Genomic DNA, 16,724 nt, shown 5'->3' on the forward strand with positions numbered 1-16,724 from the left:
TTTCGAACCTAACTCGATTACATACATACATATACATATATGTAGTATGCATGTACATGTGTATGTATTATCTAAAACTAAGTATGTAGACTTATTAATCTTTACTTTTAATATAGTTTTCTAATAATTATACCACCAAGGGAAAGGAACAAACATATTTATTAGTAGATGTTACATAAATACATACATATAAGTACAATAACCTATAACAGCATGCAAAAAATAACAGTAATTTGGTGTAGTTGGACAGTTATTTATAGTATAAATATATCGCTAAATATACAGGCTCCTCTAGCAGACCAAGCGTTTTGCCACTAGTCTTTTTATTTTTAAATCATTCAGATTATCCAAGAGTATTCGGCAAATATGTAGGTTTAATTAATGGAAAAAGAATCATTAAGTTATGCAACCATCAAATAAGATTGAAAATAAATACATAAGTGCAGTTTGAAAAATGTTTGTTCTATATATGGATCAATCCAGGACAAATCGACCAATGGTTGGGATTGGCCATTTTTGATTTGGAACAATTTTGTTCACAACTTTTCGTCTGTCAAAGGAAATAAATTAAATTTGTTTTTCGAAAGTTATGCAAATTTCTACGTTTCACAATTTCTGGGATTTTGCAGGTTTACTTTTAGAATATTTCAAAAAATACATTTTGTAGTTACAAAAATGGCTTTGGGTTCGTTTTAAATGAAATCGTAAAAACAAAATCTTATAAAAATGTTTGCCATTTTTTTACAATTAGTCCAACTGATCTTAATAGATTCTGAATTTTTCAAGCTGTTTCATTTTTAGATATACATTTTTGAACCTTGAAAAAAAATTCGAAAAAAAAAATATTTACAGAATTTTGAAATTAAAATCCTTGAAAACTCTAAAGAAAGTTAATTAGAAAATGTNACAGGTATTGTATAGATAAAAATTGTAACAAATTTTGTTTTTAAATTTAAGTTCTGCTGTTTTTTATGTCTCACCTTTAATATGAGACCAGTAGCTCGTTTCTGTAACTCTTCTCTACCGATTATTTCTCTACTGGTAGAGAATATACGTCATTCTCTACTACTCATTAGCAGTAGAGAAAAGGGCGGCGAATTCATATCTCAATTCGCCTTGGTAGATAATTGTTACAGAAACGAGCTACAGAATTGCTATAACAGTTTTTGAGAAATTCGAAAATTTGCACAATTTTAAACTTTTGAAAATTTATTTTTGTATGCAGTGGCAGAATTTCGTTTTACGATAAAAGAAATGTTCTGACAAAAATTTATCCAATTCAAAAAAGGTCGATTCTAACGATCGACCGATTTCATACGTTTACATAATATAAATACATATTAGATTGACGCATACGTTTACATGGTATAAATACATACTATGTATATCCCACAACTACTTTTAAAGATTGCACTTCAAGTTTATGTTTACATGCATACCCATTATATTCTTATACAGCTTCCAAAAGATTACTTCGTTTTCTTACAACTTCTTCAAGTTCTACTAAACTTCATTTTTCTAAGTTTACTATACAATGATTTTACGACAATTTATTTGGCCAAAAAGCGGCGAAACCCTTGGCATCTATTCATACTGGAGAACATGTGCTTTCGTGTAGTAAAATAATGCAACGATCATTTAATCAAATGAATTATATCTTTCAATAACTCAGAAGTGGAATATTTAAAACAAAGACTCCTGTGTAGACGCTTTGAAGCGTTCTAATAGTAATAGTAATACTTAGAATATAATAGATTTGTTAGAGGATGTGCACTGCGAACTTGAATATAAATAGTACTACGCCCTCAGAGCCCATCACAAGACCTCGCCAGGCTCTGGTGCTCTAATGAAACCCAGCAGTTTGGCGGGCGGCTGAGAATGAATGTGCTTAGCCTCTGGCTGAGTCTTTCTTCTCGTAATAACATCGTCATGTCGAAGTAACGATAGGAATCATCTGCACTACTCCCATGGTGTTCATATGGGTCTGCAGCCGGGAAATACCCGTTACCCACGTCAGTTGTTGGTTGGTTAGTTGTAGCGCTACATATTACAGCTTAGGACCCAATTAGCACGTAAAAGCGTAAAATTTGTGCTCTTATCGTGGAAAATGTTATTTTGTTCTATCGTAGCCTACCTGTCACAAATTTCTGCAGTTTAAACAAATTATTTTGAACCGCCTATTGATTTGTACATATCGCTTTTTGTAGCGCTAGACAAATCCGCCAACTGCTTCATTATGTGTTTCCCGATAGTTGTATGTCTTAAAGAAGTTAGACCTAATGCTGCTGTGGCATATTCTGTCATATGGGAGACCAATTCTATAAACACGTTTTTCTAGCAGTCAATGACTTCTGATAGTCGCTTCAATTCTAAATACTTCTACCATTGACCTATATAGCAGCTCTGCTGTTATTGTCAGACCAAAGCTCTCGTGCTATCGTGCGACTCTGGATATGTGACAACCCCTTCCATGCTAATTCCTAAAGGTGCAAGTCGATTTATGTGTGTATTTGCCCAGTATTAACACGCATTTATTGAACGAGAAAACGAATTTTAAAATACCACGGATAATCGATAATCGACCAACAGTCGTTTATCTACTACTAGTCGACACTCGCAATAGGGGTGTTAATTTCCTACTGACGACGAGCGTCTTCTTAGCAAACCTTTCAGAAATTTGAGTACAAACGTGTATTGAGACATTGAGAAGCCCTTCCATAACTAGGAAGGTGAATTTTGATCTGGGTGCGTCAAGTAGGCGACTCCTTAATAAACTCCAAAAGAGTTGTATTCCGAGTGGGATCTTTATTCAGCTTATAATGGAAGTAACGGAACGGAGTGAACTGTCACTTAAATATCTATTGTATGGGCAATGAATTCAAACGATTATAATGCACTTTAACGCAATGTAAAACGGAAGCATCTAACATCTATAGCTCCTTACGAATTCGCCGCGATTTGTTACGATTCGCCCCGTGCATTATAACCAAGGTATAAGTCCGAAAATCGAAGGGCTAAAGGCGAAAGCATTAAAGCATTTTTTGTTGTTGTGTTCTCTAAAGGATATCAGTATAATCAGTCTAACTTTGTTGTTTCTTAGGAATGCAGGTCTGTGCAGTGTAAAGAAGAGGGCTTTTAATAACGTCCTGGTGAAGCTAATAGTTAAATCGCTAGATAAGCTCGGGAAAACCAAAACTTGAAATACAACAGAACTGTCGCGTCAGAATGGGACATCGCCTGCATGTAGCGTAGAGTGTACAGAGACACTCCAAACGGAGTGGTCGTTCCACTCTTTCCAAGGAGCGTGAATGTAAATGACCTACTGGAAGATCTGAAGAAGAAGAAGAGCTGATATGATTGTATATGCATATGACTTTGTTATTAAAATGGGACTAATAGCGGCCTCGTCGCGAATTCGGACAATGCGGGCTTGTTCACAAGGAAGTAAAAGATCCTCACGAAAATGTGCCCTCGATTATGTTAGGGCCAAGCACTTTTACGTGCAACTAGATGCGGCCCTTCACTCTTGCAGGGGCGCTATTAGTAAGGGATGATGACGCCTGTAGTCCAAAATAATTTCTTATTATGTTTTATGATATACTCATCACTCTCGATTACTCTCTCATCCTGGTGTTTATCGCCATGATTACAAAAAATTCCGGTTGACAATGCAGACAAAAACTGTCACAGTACTGGTTGCAATCAGGCTCAGCGAAGCTGGGTGCTCTTATATTGTTGACTGTTTCGAGTTCATCCTTGGATACAGGCTAACACGGTTCAATTATCTTGAGGGATGCCTTTTGATGATCTGCGCTTAACAAGTATACATAGTAAGTACGTGTTAACAAAAGCAAAATAAAACTGGTGCAAAGCTCGGCTTCTGTGCTTGTTAGGGAGCTGTTGTGTCGTCTATTTCTACCAATGAATCTTCCTCCCATAGAAATACCTTAGCTTTGGAGGCGAAAAGTTCTTCAATTCAATTTCGGATACAATGAAAAAGTGTCTACACGCTATCCTTAAAGACAGTTATATACAATCTTCGATAATCTGATTGCTGTAGCGTCTTTAGGCTGAAATGAAAGATTGCTTTCTGCGGCCCAAGAATTCTATCTTTACTAACGACCAATTACGATATACTCTGAAAGCCACTGACGGGGCAATTCTGCCAACTGTCTTTTAATTCACCACAGTCTTTCGAAAGACCACAGTCCTTCCTAAGACAATCGTATATACAACTTTTCCTTTTTTGCAAAATAAATTCACGAGTCTGGAAGACTAAAGAGAGAATGATCTGGAACTCTAAGCGTTACTAGTTATGCCAGCACAGCAAAAATAACAGCGTAAGCCGTAAATGATAAGGTCAGCAACCCACATATGCTGTTTTGGTGGAAGTATCTTTCAAATCTTCATAAATTTATCTTAACGTTTATTAGTATCGATGGAAAACGATTAAATCTCTTATTAAAGCAAGAAGATCGTACTGGACTGATTTGGTAGTGAACAAATTTTACTATTCAACGCGGGAAACTAAAGATGTCCACTTATGCTTTTGGTAATATCCGTAGATAAAGTCTCCGGTGTAAGTTATGGCGCTCAACGAAAAACATTTACAAGTTACATACGTGTCCTCAAAATTACTTCGGCCTCAATTTACACGTACGTACTTAAAGTACCTATTTCAACTTTTAATAGTACGCTGGGAAAGGATGATAGTTTGAGGGATTGGAAGTATGATGATTCGCGGACGGCAATACTGGTGGCCGCACGCTGGGATGATAATTGCCCGAGGCTACCTGATGGTAAGCGCCAAAACTGCGTGCCATATGCCTATTTTGGGCCGTCTCGCCGAGTAGGCGCGACTGATCGGTGCCCAGCAGACGATTATTTTGCTCCATCAATAGATGTGCGGTGGGATCGACGAGCAGGCGATGCTGATCGGCAGCCACATTAGAGGCGGCTAAAATGCGATGCTGCTCCACTGTGGACAGCAACCGATGATGTTCCAAACTCTCACGACTCTGATGCTGCATTTGTGAGGAGAGGAAGGAACGATTGTTGCCAACCGACATATTGGTATTTGGCGTTAAGTCTAAGGAAGCCATACGTAGCATATCGTGATGTGGATGGTTGTAGGGTAGTTGCGGTGGTGAAGGCACCACATAATTAGCTGTGCGACTCAAGTCTACCGATGTAGTCTGATCGTGATCCTGTTCGCCCAGTTGATCGGGCAGCATGTTGTGCATGGCGGATTGGTGTTGCTGCATAACCAGCTGGCTTGAGTGCTCCTGTTGTTGTTGATGCTGTGCTGCCACAGCAGCAGCTGCTGCCACCGCTGAACTGTGATGTTGCTGTTGTTGTGTCTGAGCCTGCTGGGTTTGTTGCTCACGCTCGGAGAGAATATCGTAGATGTGATGATGGTAACGTCCAATACCGCTTATGTTTGAGCTGGCGCTGCCAGGGAGCTGGAAATTGTGATGATAATTGGAAGCGCTAACGCTGGAGCGTGACATGTCAAGCCCTTGCAAGTCGGACAAATCGTTGGCGTTGGGCCCGGATGCCGCGTTGCTACTGGCGTTGCGATACTCAGCTGGAGAGTCGAGCTCTTGATTGTTGTACTTGAGACTCGCTGCACTGGCAGCCATGCTCTCGTACTTGGTATACATGAGGTCCATTTGTGACTGGGAGAATTTCATACGCATATCCTGGCCAGAGCTGTGACAAAGTAAACAGCACGATTGATGAACATTTGAGTAATTAAAAACTGTTACATTTGCGCTTACCTATTTTGCGGAATAATACTGTTCTCGTCGTCGCTAGATAGATGCGGATTGTGTCCAATCGTTTGCCGCCTATCACTTTCATGTTCGACGCGTTTGTGTCGCATCATGTCGCCGTTGAAATTATATCGTGGTATGGACGGCGAGGATGCTGGCGATATGAGCTCGTGCTCTGGATATGCGCTGCTCACGCTGGAGGCGTTGCGCCTATGTGTCTGCATTGTAGGCAGAGGCGAGGATGCTGATATGTTATTGTTGCTATTGCCGCTACCACTGTTGCCGCTGCTGTTGCTGCCCGCTGTACCCGGACCGCCGGGTGTGCCGTTGGCACCCGAAGCATTAGTATTGTTGAACATGCCATAGTCGCGACCTGGTGAGATGGGCTGAGGCGAGGGCGGTGTGCGATGATGTGCGGAGGAGAAGCCATCCGAATCAGTAGCGTTGCTACTCAGATGCTGCGGGCGTGGCGTTGAACCAGCATCAACTTCTACATCGTTATTGTTTTGGTTACTTTGAGGGTTTGTCGGTGTCGAAGCGTTGGGCGATATGTTGCAGGAGGTCATGGTATTGCCTGAGTTCGGGAACATTGGTAGTGGTGGTATTTGCATGGGGAAGTTACTGAGATTCTTCATCATCTTTAGCTCGTTTTCCAGATTATCAATGCTGTTGATGGAGTGGTGGTTGCCGGCAGTATCTGTGCTGAAGCGATTTGTCTCGCTGTCTACATGATGTGCGCTCATCGGGCTGTCGGTGTTGATATTCGACTCATTTGGCACCTAGAAATGCGGAATGAAAAAGAAAATAGATGAGGTGTCGCGAAAAATATTTAAGTTGGAAATGCTTACCTTCATATCATTATTTTCCGAGTCGATCATATTGCCAACAGAGTTCAAGGCCGCTTCCACCAGCATGCTTGCCGATGTTGAGGCACTGCTGGCGCCGCTCAGTCTTGCGTTTGCGTTGTTGTAAAATGAACTCATAAACGATTGGGAATGCGCCAACGAGTTCATTTGCAGCTGAGCATCTTCTGCCTGGTGTCCCGGTGTGCTGTTGGCGCCCGTACCACCCATGCTATTAGCATTGGCATTGCCTGAGTTGATCACGTTCCCCGCGTTGCTGATATTTCCGCCCACGCCTACACCGCCACCGCCGCCGTTGTGATGATATTGTGGCATTTGACCGCCAGCGCCAGCGCCGTTGTTGTTGTTATTATTGTTAGACTCGACCACATCAAGGAATGAAGAGTTTTCATCCTCCTCGCCGCGATTGTTGTGATGCGCGTGATTAGCGCTAGCCGAATTCATTAAACGCGCCAGAAAATCTCGATTGTGCCCGATCAATTTGTTGGCATCGTCGACTGTGCTGGGCGGTACCGCAAATGCCGGCAAACCCATGTCATTTCCTACACCAACGCCGACACCAACACCACCACTATTTCCGGCCATGCTGCAGGCGGCTGCTACAGCTGCGGCGCCACCCATTGCAGCTGCGACGGCTGCATCGGTTCCCACACCTGCGCCAATGCCGCCACCAACACCACCACCACCACCTCCGCCTCCCATGCCGCAGCGATCCACCGCGGCGGCGCAATCACGTGACAGGTGACGATCGTCACCGCTAATCCATTTCTTGCTGCCCTTACTCACAACCAAATTCTGACCCAACCCATTCATGCCCGCGTGATGCCGGTAGCTGTTATTGTCATCGTGCTGCTCGCTATGCCCACCATCATGCGGGTCATCCTGCCCGTTGTCATCCTCATCGTCCTCCTCGTCATCATCGTCGTTAAGCATACCCGCCACTGCGTGTCCACCCATAGCCATGGAGTGATGCTGGCTATTTAGGCCGGACATAATGTGCATCTTACTGGGATCATCCACGGCAGCGGCCGCTCCTGCGCCAGCCATTGCCGAAACCGCGGCCGCGGCGGCAACCACCTGTTGAACTTGCTGCTGGGCGGTGAGGCGTTGCGCAGTCGTGGTCAAAAATGACTCGACGAGACTGAGTTGAGCATTCGCCTGCTTGCGGCGCACCTGCTCCATGTGTTCGTCTTCATCCTCGTCCTCGGTGCCACCGACGCCCATACCTACACCACCTACGCCCGTAGCGCCGGCCACCGCGCCCATTAAATTCATATTAGGCGTGGGCGGTTCTTTCTTTTTCTTGCGTTTGCGACTGCCCACCACTTTTTCGCCAAATATGCTCGAGATCTTAGATGAAAGTAACGAAAGGTTAGGCTCATTGCGGCACAGATCTTTGATCGATTTGCCGGATTTCTTGATGGCCTCAAAGATATTGTCATCGGAGAACTCTGTGTCGCTTTGCATGCTCGAACTCAGTCTCGAGTTTTGGTCTTCCAAGCTTTTGCGTCGTCGGCGTGGTGCTTGTTCTGTGTGTATGAAATGTAAAAAAATAAGAAGAGAACGTTTTAATGAACGCAGCAACTTACCCAAGAAGTCAACCTTCATGCCACCCGAATAAGCGTCAAAGGTGTAGGCGACGCTACGCTCGATCTTTGGCATCTGTTCCTGTGTATAGTTGTGTACCTTTTTGTAGTGGAATTGGAGGCATTGCTTTGTGGTAAAAGCGGCATTACACTCAGGCTCGGAACATCTAAAAAAAAGAGAATTCAATAATTGAAATTTAGAAGCAAAGCTAGATTTTGTGTAAAGCTTCAATAGAGATTTGGTTAGATTGAGTTTGAGATGAAGGACGAGACATACTTGAACGGTCTGACGCCCGAATGTGTAAGCATGTGAATTTTCAAGTTACTGCGATTCTGGAAGAGCTTCTGACATCGTGGACAGCTAACCACCGTCGAATTGCGACTGTGCACCTCCTTGGAGTGACGCTGCAATGCGGCGCGTGATCCTAGAAGTTTTGAACATAATTTACACTGAAAATCTCGTAAAACTTCAGCCATATCTAAAATGAAATTTATGAAGAAAATGAAATTTTGTGGTGGATTGTGGCGATTTTGAAAACGATAAAAGAAAAATGAGCAAACACAATGTACGAAAAGCGTAATGTTGTTAGGTTATGTAAGGTGGCACGTAGCATCAGCCACCAAGGTTAGTACGTTTCCAAAAAGCAGCTACTATCCATCTAGGTAAATACGATTTATTGCAAAGACTACGCAAAGAGGTTAGTATAAAGGTTCACAAGATGGTAGTTTGATTACATGTACTTAAAGTTATATTTTACGATTTTGTTGGTTGGTTGGTTATAACTGTTAGTTATTGGTATTGCATGTTAGGTGGTAGATAAGGGGAAGTTATATATGTCTAAATTACATGGATCGTAGGATTTTGTTTGTTTGTTGAAAATGCGCAAACCTAGCAATGACTGCTTATACCTGAGCAGAGGGATAAACTGATCAGCGAGCTGATAAGCGCTGAGACAACAGAACTAGTGCGCATCTGATTGTGGGTACTGTATACTATCAGCACTTAACAGTTTATTTTGGATAATTATAAGTTGGAGTCGTCTTGCTCACTAAGAACGTTTTCTATTCTAAGGCGCTGAAGCGAGTTGGTCAGGGGAGGCACCTAATAAAAAGGGATGACTCCATCTCTACACCGGTGGCTCTAAGCTAGACCGCAAATTAGGAGGAGCGGAGAGTCTTCTGAAACCGAATAGGGATGGAAATATAATTTCGCTTACCCAACTACTGCAGCGTCTTTCAAACTGAAGTCGCTGCTATACTGGAGCCGGTTAAACACTTACATATGTATGTACAAGAGAAGTCATATGTTACAATGGGCCTTATGCATAAAAAGTGAGCTTAAGATCAGACTCAATTTTTGCACTGAAAGGGTGAGCTCAAGCTCAAGAATTTGTACTGAAAATCGAGTCGGAGCTTAAGCTCACTTTTTATGCATGAGGCCCAATATCTTCATCTACTCAGACAGTCAGGCCGTACTCAAAGCGCTTAACTCGGTCACATGCAGTCCAAAACCATAGCGGATTGTCGCAGATCTCTAAACGAGATGACTGAGCAGTGTGCTCTTCACTTAGTTTGAGTGCTGGGGCAGCGGAATAAACAAGGCAGGTGAACTTGCAAGAGAGGGTACATTCGCACCACTTTCGCAGTCCTGGAACGGTATAGGCATGCCATTCGCTACCTTCATCTATCTCTTAAAGTAGCAAGTAACAGGTGGGCTGGTCTCACCACTTGCAGCAAAACGAAACTTACGTGGCCGAAATGGGGCTGAAAACGGTCGTAGGATCTCCCTATACTGAGCAGAGGGGACCTAACCGCAGCCGTGGGTGTGGTAACAGGCCATGTTGCCATCGGTAGGCACGCAGAGAGGTGAGGAACTCAATGAAGAAGAGCAAGAAAATTTGTGGCACTTTTCATTCAGATGCCCCGCTTTTTGTAAAAGAATACGAAAATCATGAATTCGGGATTTTTCGAAGACTTAACCGACATAGTCGGGCTAAGCATACGGCAACTTCTATGTTTCTAATTTTCCGCGTGGTATTATAGAGGGCCCACGATCTGAGGGCCTAGGTGTGCTAGTGAGGTCACTGGCAGTCAGTTGCATTTCTTTAGTTTCGGACTCGTCGAGTCGATCGGATTTCTGAATATAAATTTTGTAGTAGGTTTCCGATGTAGCTCGAAAAAGATACCTTTGTTCTCTTTTGGAGGAAAATATGCTTACCCTTCTCTTACTAGAAAGATACCTCTGATTTAATCACTCACGGGTCCAGTATGATGTTTGGGGAAATGAGCTGACTGACGAATAAGTCTGCCAAAGAGATTACAACGTGTTTGGGAACTCAAGTAAAGGAGAAGAACCGAAAAAAATTATTTCTTTTTTAAAATTGACCTTCTGTCGTTAAATAATTGCTGCGTTTTCGCTGGGCTCTCGGTTGCTTTTTAATACTACCAAATCAGATTGATTTGCACTTCTGATAAATTGACAAGGCAGTGCCCTCCTCTAAAGGAATTTCTTCTGACAGGTGTAGAATTGGAGATTCCTTCAGAATCTGCGGTCTACTGCTCAGCACAAATGAGCTTCAAGTTGTCTCAGCGAGCGCCGAAGATACTATTAGAATAATCTTTTATTATAGAAAGTGTTTTCTTCATGATTTAAAAAAGTCCCACTCGGGACCCACATGGAGAGTGGGTGTGCTTCTGACTACATGTACAACTGCTGCTGGTCGAAAACTAGGACATGTGGATTTGTCAGGTCTTTGAGAGTTTTTCAAGATTTGTTTTGGAGCCATTAATATTTTTAATTATTTTTCGTGACCTTTCGAGATTTTATAAAAAATTTTAGGATTTTTGTGGGCTTTTCACGACTTTTCGACGTCTGTAGCTTTTTGTCGGTATTTTTAAACCCGTTTTGGGTTTTGTTTGACTTTTCAGAATTTTTCGCACCTTTCCGGTACTTTTCGTGTTTTTCGAGAACCTTTAGGTCCAAAAGTGCATTTTAGGCAGGTCCCATATTTTTTTGGATGCTTAGGAGTTTCGAGTTTTAATTTTCCAAATTCTCGGACTTTTCTCTATACTTTCGGGATTTTTTACGAAATTTTTGAGGGTTTTTGGGTTTTTGTTTGACATTTCCGAACTTTTCGTACCTTTCCGGTCGAAATTTTTGCTCGAAATAATAAAAGTGAAAATTTAAATCATTTTGCTTTGCTTTTCTATAATAAATCTATTCGCTAAGGTCTCTAAAAGTAAGAAGCGGTTTTCATGAGCTGACTACAAAAGATAGTTGACCCAGGTGTTCGTGGCTTTCTCTATCCAGCCTAAGACGTCTTTATCGAAAAGGGTTTTGGATGTCGGTTTCTCGATCTAATTTGAGGAATATTTCGAAATCTTTTGCCATATAAATAGTTCAATTCCTTCATATACAAATGTATAAACTATATTCTACTTCAAATAAATACATACTATACTTGGGAGAGATGATTCAAAAGCATAGCAAGCAAACTAAGAGTGCCTCTGTATGATACTACACTTACTGAAAGTTAACTTCCTTTATACTGAAGGAGAGTTCGAGATTTACGGGAGAATTTTTGATATTTAAAATATAATTTCGAGGGGTGAAAAATAAGGGAAATACATATGTGAAAACTTATGAGAATAATGTCTGACCAATTTTCGAACCAAACACGAAAATAGAATGAAAGTTTGTCGTGTGAACCGAATGATGGAGTGAATGTACGAGTATTAGTACTGGCATTAAATAAAATATCACTATGGTACATACACTTAAGTCTAGACGTACTCGGAATGCAATGCGCACAGCACCCCAGCCGGCAAAATAAGAAGAAAAAATCACTCCTTTTAGATCTTTGATTTTGCCGACTGGGACTTTCTACTTACATACAAACTACAGGCATTTTACAAAGCGGTACAAACATACGCACAAACACACATACATACATACGCACAAACATATACATATACGCTCGTGCGCGCAGTAATCGGTCCGACAGATGTGACCATACAAATGTCTACCGCAAATTACGAATTGTGCTTCTGCTTCTTCTTCTTCTTACCACTATGCATGCGCTTGATGTGAGCCTTGAGCTTTTGTGGTTGACAAAATTTACGACCACAAAAATCACAAAGTGGACGCGCACGGTTCGGATTGGCCGCACAGCCGTAGGTGCGATGCATTTCCAAGTAGTTGAGCCGCAGGAAGAACTTGTTGCAAAATTGGCATTGGTAAGCGCCCTTGCCTTCGTGCTTCTCGGACGCATGCTTCGTGATGTTGTCCTTGCCGAGCACCGCTTCGCCGCATACTTTGCAATGGTATTTGCGTATGGTGAGGCTCATTGAGGGATCGTGAAAAATGGAGCAGTGCGTGCGATAATAGAGCGGATGATCGAAACGCAAATTGCAACCGCCACAATCTGTAAGCAAAATAGAAAGATGAGAAAGGGGCTTCCGAACCCAGTTTTAATGCTAAATTTCAACTGCACTTACTCGTCTTCTCCGTGTGCTTTTTGCGCCACATCGTATTGCAGTCGTCGCTCCAGTAGAGCAGTTCCATGCCATTCTTAACATCGCGGCAGGTGACGAAGAATGCCTGCTGCTCAATCGATACAAGATTAACGTTACGCTCCTCATAAGTGGGCGCTGGTCGTATGTACCGCAACCAATTAGAAGTATTCGGATTGTCGCATGTCAACAGTTGTGACTTCTCTGCGCCAGCTTCGCATATCTCGAAAATCCATTTCATATCGCTGCCTTCGCGCACATCGCTGCTCGGTACTAGCTGCCCGATCAGCGGGCCAAGTTTGGTGTAAGCGCGCACTTCTGTGCGCGCAAAAACGCCGGTCACATTCGGCTCTACATTGTGCAGCTCGAATTCGGCTGGCACTGACGCCTCGGCGAAAGTTATAAGCGGCTTGGTTTCGAGCTCGGACATTTGTGATGCCTCGTCCATGTCCTCATCGTCTGGATCGTGATCTTGTTTCGCCTGCCGTTGTGCATCGTGTTTAAGTTTGGCCAAGGCTTCAAGATTTTTCCGTTCAATCCACTCGGCCAGGTCTACAGCGTCGGTTATGGTGCCAATCGACGTGCGCAATGGACAGATTTTGTAGTCATGCGTGATTGAGCATTCGCGACACGATTGCTGCGAACGGAAGGCAATATCGTGTTCGTCCTCTTCTTCTACAAAATTCTGTTCGTTCTTCATTTCACGTGCCAACGCCTCTTCATCCATTTCTTCATCTTCATCATCACCATCTGTCTCGGCGTCGAGTTCGTCTTCTTCCTCGTCGGCAATGCTGGTGCCCAAGCTACTAAATGAGCTGTTGACTGGCAGCGCTGGCACATTTTTAGGACCACGTTTGCCTTTCGCACGCGCACGGAAATTACTAGCCGAAACCACCGACGGTGCTGTGAGCGATGGAGTTGGCGTTGCTGCTGCACTGTTGGCATCTACTACGTCTCCGATGACAGCAGCAGCGGCGGCCGCAACGGCTACGGTGGCAACGGTGGCAACGGTGGCAGGAGCTGCATTTGCTGCATCACCGGTAGCGTTTGCTTCTGTCTCTTCATCTTCATCCTCATCATCGTCGCTATTATTTTGCGGTTCCATGGCACCGCCCTCGCCCGGTTTCTTAAGACACAATGCATTCTGATGCGCTGGCACTTTGGATGCGGACTTCTCCTCCAATTCGCTCTTGATCTTCTCTGCTATGCGACAATCCAACACATCGGGCAATGTATCGCTTGCGCCGCCAGTGGCACTGGCAGTACCTTTCGCTTTTTGATCGTGTTTCTTAGCTTTCGTGGAAAAGTTGGAAAAGTCTTTCATTTTAGGGAAACCATTGAGTGCGTCACTGAATTGCACGCGCTTTTTGTATTTCCTACGTATTGGCGCTGGCGGTCCTTCGCTACTATTTTCAGTTTGACTTTTGCTGAACTCCTTCACGCTAAGATTAGGCTCCAATTTGAAATTGTTTGCGAAGCTCTTTGTCGGAGTTGTTGGTGCTGAAGGTGGTGGCAAACTGTGGGAGAAGAAGATAATAAAAGGTAGTTTAGTAAGCCGGTTACATCAGTAAATAGTAGTAAGAAGATGGATTTTATTGTACTTAGATATTTTGAAGGATATTGACAATATCTCCACTGGTCCGGAAAGAAAATGGTGAAAGGAGCAAAAACCCGCTACTCTGACGTTTTTGATACCTTTGGTAATCGTGCCTTGAAGGAAAGGACTTCTTCAAGGCTAATAACAATGAATAAAACTCGGTATAGACTTACTTATGGCGTTTTCATTTCTACCGGAAAAAGCTACCTTCTCATTGCCCTGTGCGCCCCAGTATTAAGAATAGGGCGATCAAAAGGCAACACTTTATGTAGAAAAGAAAACGCCATTAGTTGTGTTGCAAGCAGAAAAAGATATGATTTACCGACAGTATCCATCGGCGTTTTCCCTAATATATAGAGAGCCTTCAATAATGTCTTCGCAGAGGCCTGGTTGGTGGACATTGCCTTACGTTCCTGGATCGAAAATCTTTTACATTGATTGTAGGTCAGTGATGGCTGGGCAGAGCTCATCGATAATTTCATAGAAGGTAAACAAAAGGCTTTCCTCAAAGTTAATGCCTTCGTTGATGTGGAAATTAGCGGTTAACAAACTTTTATCACAGCTGAAGCCAACACTCCAAAACTCTGCCGCGCCTACACCCTTGTTCATTTTCGATCCATCTATGTAAACATTCACCAAGTCAGCCATCCTCATGCACCTTACACAGTGCGGGTCCGGTATAAAAGAGTCAATCCACCCAGAGAATATTGACGCTATACTACCTATTCGACTGACCGGTCTGCCGGCAAAAGATGCAACAAAATGTCTAGGGCAGTTCGGGATCCTATATATATTTCCTTAGTGAAGAGTACTAGAAAGTTTCTAGTAGAAACGTATTTGTTTCGTTGATGCCCAACCGTGTATGTCTCGCAGTGCTTGACCCACAATTGAGCTGAGTGTGGTCAGGCACTTCCCTAAGGAGACGTCATCCGCATGGTTACAGTATATAAAAGGACTTACTGACTGCTAAAACAACGTTAAAACAACTTTAAGAAAGGACTTAGAGTAATAATATGAAGAACTTCTAGGAAGAAAGTTCTACGACCCTCACGCCTATGGTTCTAAAATGACTGAGGGTGTGCGAGCTTCGGTGCTCTGTTCGGTGCTTAATCTTCAATATACGTTCAGCTCCTAGACCAGTGAAATACTTTTCAAGCCGACAATTTTCGATTTGGATGAATTTCGGTAATTTATTTGACCATGTAACACAGTTCTGCCAAAGGAAAAAATTCACAATTTCTCGGATTTTACGTGTTTGTTTTCTGAATATCTCAAAAACTATTTTATGTAGTTACAAACATGTTTCTGGACTCATTTTAAAGTTGATATTTAGAGCTATATACAAAATATATTGGAAAAATTTCAAAAAATAAAAAATTTACAGAATTTTGAAACGAACAAGTAATTTTTAAGTAAAAAACGAAACCGACTTCAATTCTTATAAAAAAAAATTATAATTTTATCTCTGTGGTAAAAAAAATAATTATAGAAATCGGTTAACGTGGTTGATAGCCAAAAAAAGGCCAAATCTGTATTCCAAACCGTTTTTAACGCCAAACTTTTCGAGTCGAAAGCTCAACTGAGTAAAAGTTTTCATCAAAAATTAATAGATGGAGTTTGATGAAGCTTGTCTAGGCTAGGCTTTCAGAATTTCAAAGTGCCCGTTGTTAGAAAAAAAACAAAAGGTTTACCTGCGGACTGAGCTCTGGAGTAGGGATGGTTAGAAGATTTCCACAAACTCAAACTAAAAGCTCAGTTAGTCTAGACTTAATTTTCGTGAGTTAATTTTCGTAACTTAGTTAGTTATAACTTAACTCACCGTAAGAAAATTACGAAACCTACAGATTCTTAAGTTACGTCCTTACAGAAATTGAGAGCAGTGAGAGAATCAGGCTTGCCACATTTTCCTTTTTGCATTCCTCAAAAATAAATGAACGCAAACATATTTGTTTGCATGAGTTTTTTTCGATCTGGAATTTTAGATGGAAAACTGCCAAACAGCTGAAAAAGAAAACACAAAAACCAAATATTCACGCTTCTGGTTTAAGTTGACGTATTGAGTAATCATTGATGATTTCTTACGGTAAGTTAAATTAAGTTAAGTCTAGACTAACTACGCTTTAAGGCAGCACTTGACACTCCCAAATATTGGCCTTACGCGTTGGCAAACAATAAAGAACACCCTACAATATGTAAAACCGGATTAACGACGGTTCGAAAAAACATTAAACCATCTTCGGACAAAGACCATAGCACTTGCCAATGGCTACTGGCCACGGTATAGTGGCTGCCATGATTGGTAGAGAAACAAAAAACTCGCGAAAGTTTTGTTATCGGTTCGCAAAATAGATAAAAATGTAAACTAAGAAGAGTGTCTCCCAACAGTTGCAGG

The 16,724-nt window shown here is 42.2% G+C and overlaps 1 protein-coding gene and 1 long non-coding RNA gene across 2 annotated transcripts in view; both read right to left on the reverse strand.

Moving 5' to 3' along the window:
- Positions 1-1,218: 1,218 nt before the first annotated feature.
- LOC108363704 (uncharacterized) lies at positions 1,219-2,280 on the reverse strand. Its single transcript, XR_001847649.1, has 2 exons — positions 2,216-2,280; positions 1,219-2,134 (listed from the first exon to the last, which is right to left on the reverse strand). It is a non-coding gene; the product is annotated as an uncharacterized LOC108363704 (long non-coding RNA).
- A 1,635-nt stretch (positions 2,281-3,915) lies between these two features.
- LOC108363705 (uncharacterized) overlaps positions 3,916-16,724 on the reverse strand; it is a 37,733-nt gene continuing 24,924 nt past the window's right edge. Inside the window, exons 3-9 of the mRNA XM_017617151.1 lie at positions 12,721-14,252; positions 12,291-12,647; positions 8,501-8,702; positions 8,227-8,390; positions 6,623-8,166; positions 5,781-6,553; positions 3,916-5,712 (exon numbers count right to left, since the gene is read on the reverse strand). Of these exons, the coding sequence (XP_017472640.1) occupies positions 4,686-5,712; positions 5,781-6,553; positions 6,623-8,166; positions 8,227-8,390; positions 8,501-8,702; positions 12,291-12,647; positions 12,721-14,252 (5,599 nt within the window). The 3' untranslated portion in view covers positions 3,916-4,685. The remainder of the gene's footprint in view (positions 5,713-5,780; positions 6,554-6,622; positions 8,167-8,226; positions 8,391-8,500; positions 8,703-12,290; positions 12,648-12,720; positions 14,253-16,724) is intronic.

This window comes from Rhagoletis zephyria, unplaced genomic scaffold (assembly GCF_001687245.7).
Source record: "Rhagoletis zephyria isolate East Lansing unplaced genomic scaffold, Rhagoletis_zephyria_1.1 Rzeph_scaffold_01342, whole genome shotgun sequence".
NCBI lineage: Eukaryota > Metazoa > Arthropoda > Insecta > Diptera > Tephritidae > Rhagoletis > Rhagoletis zephyria.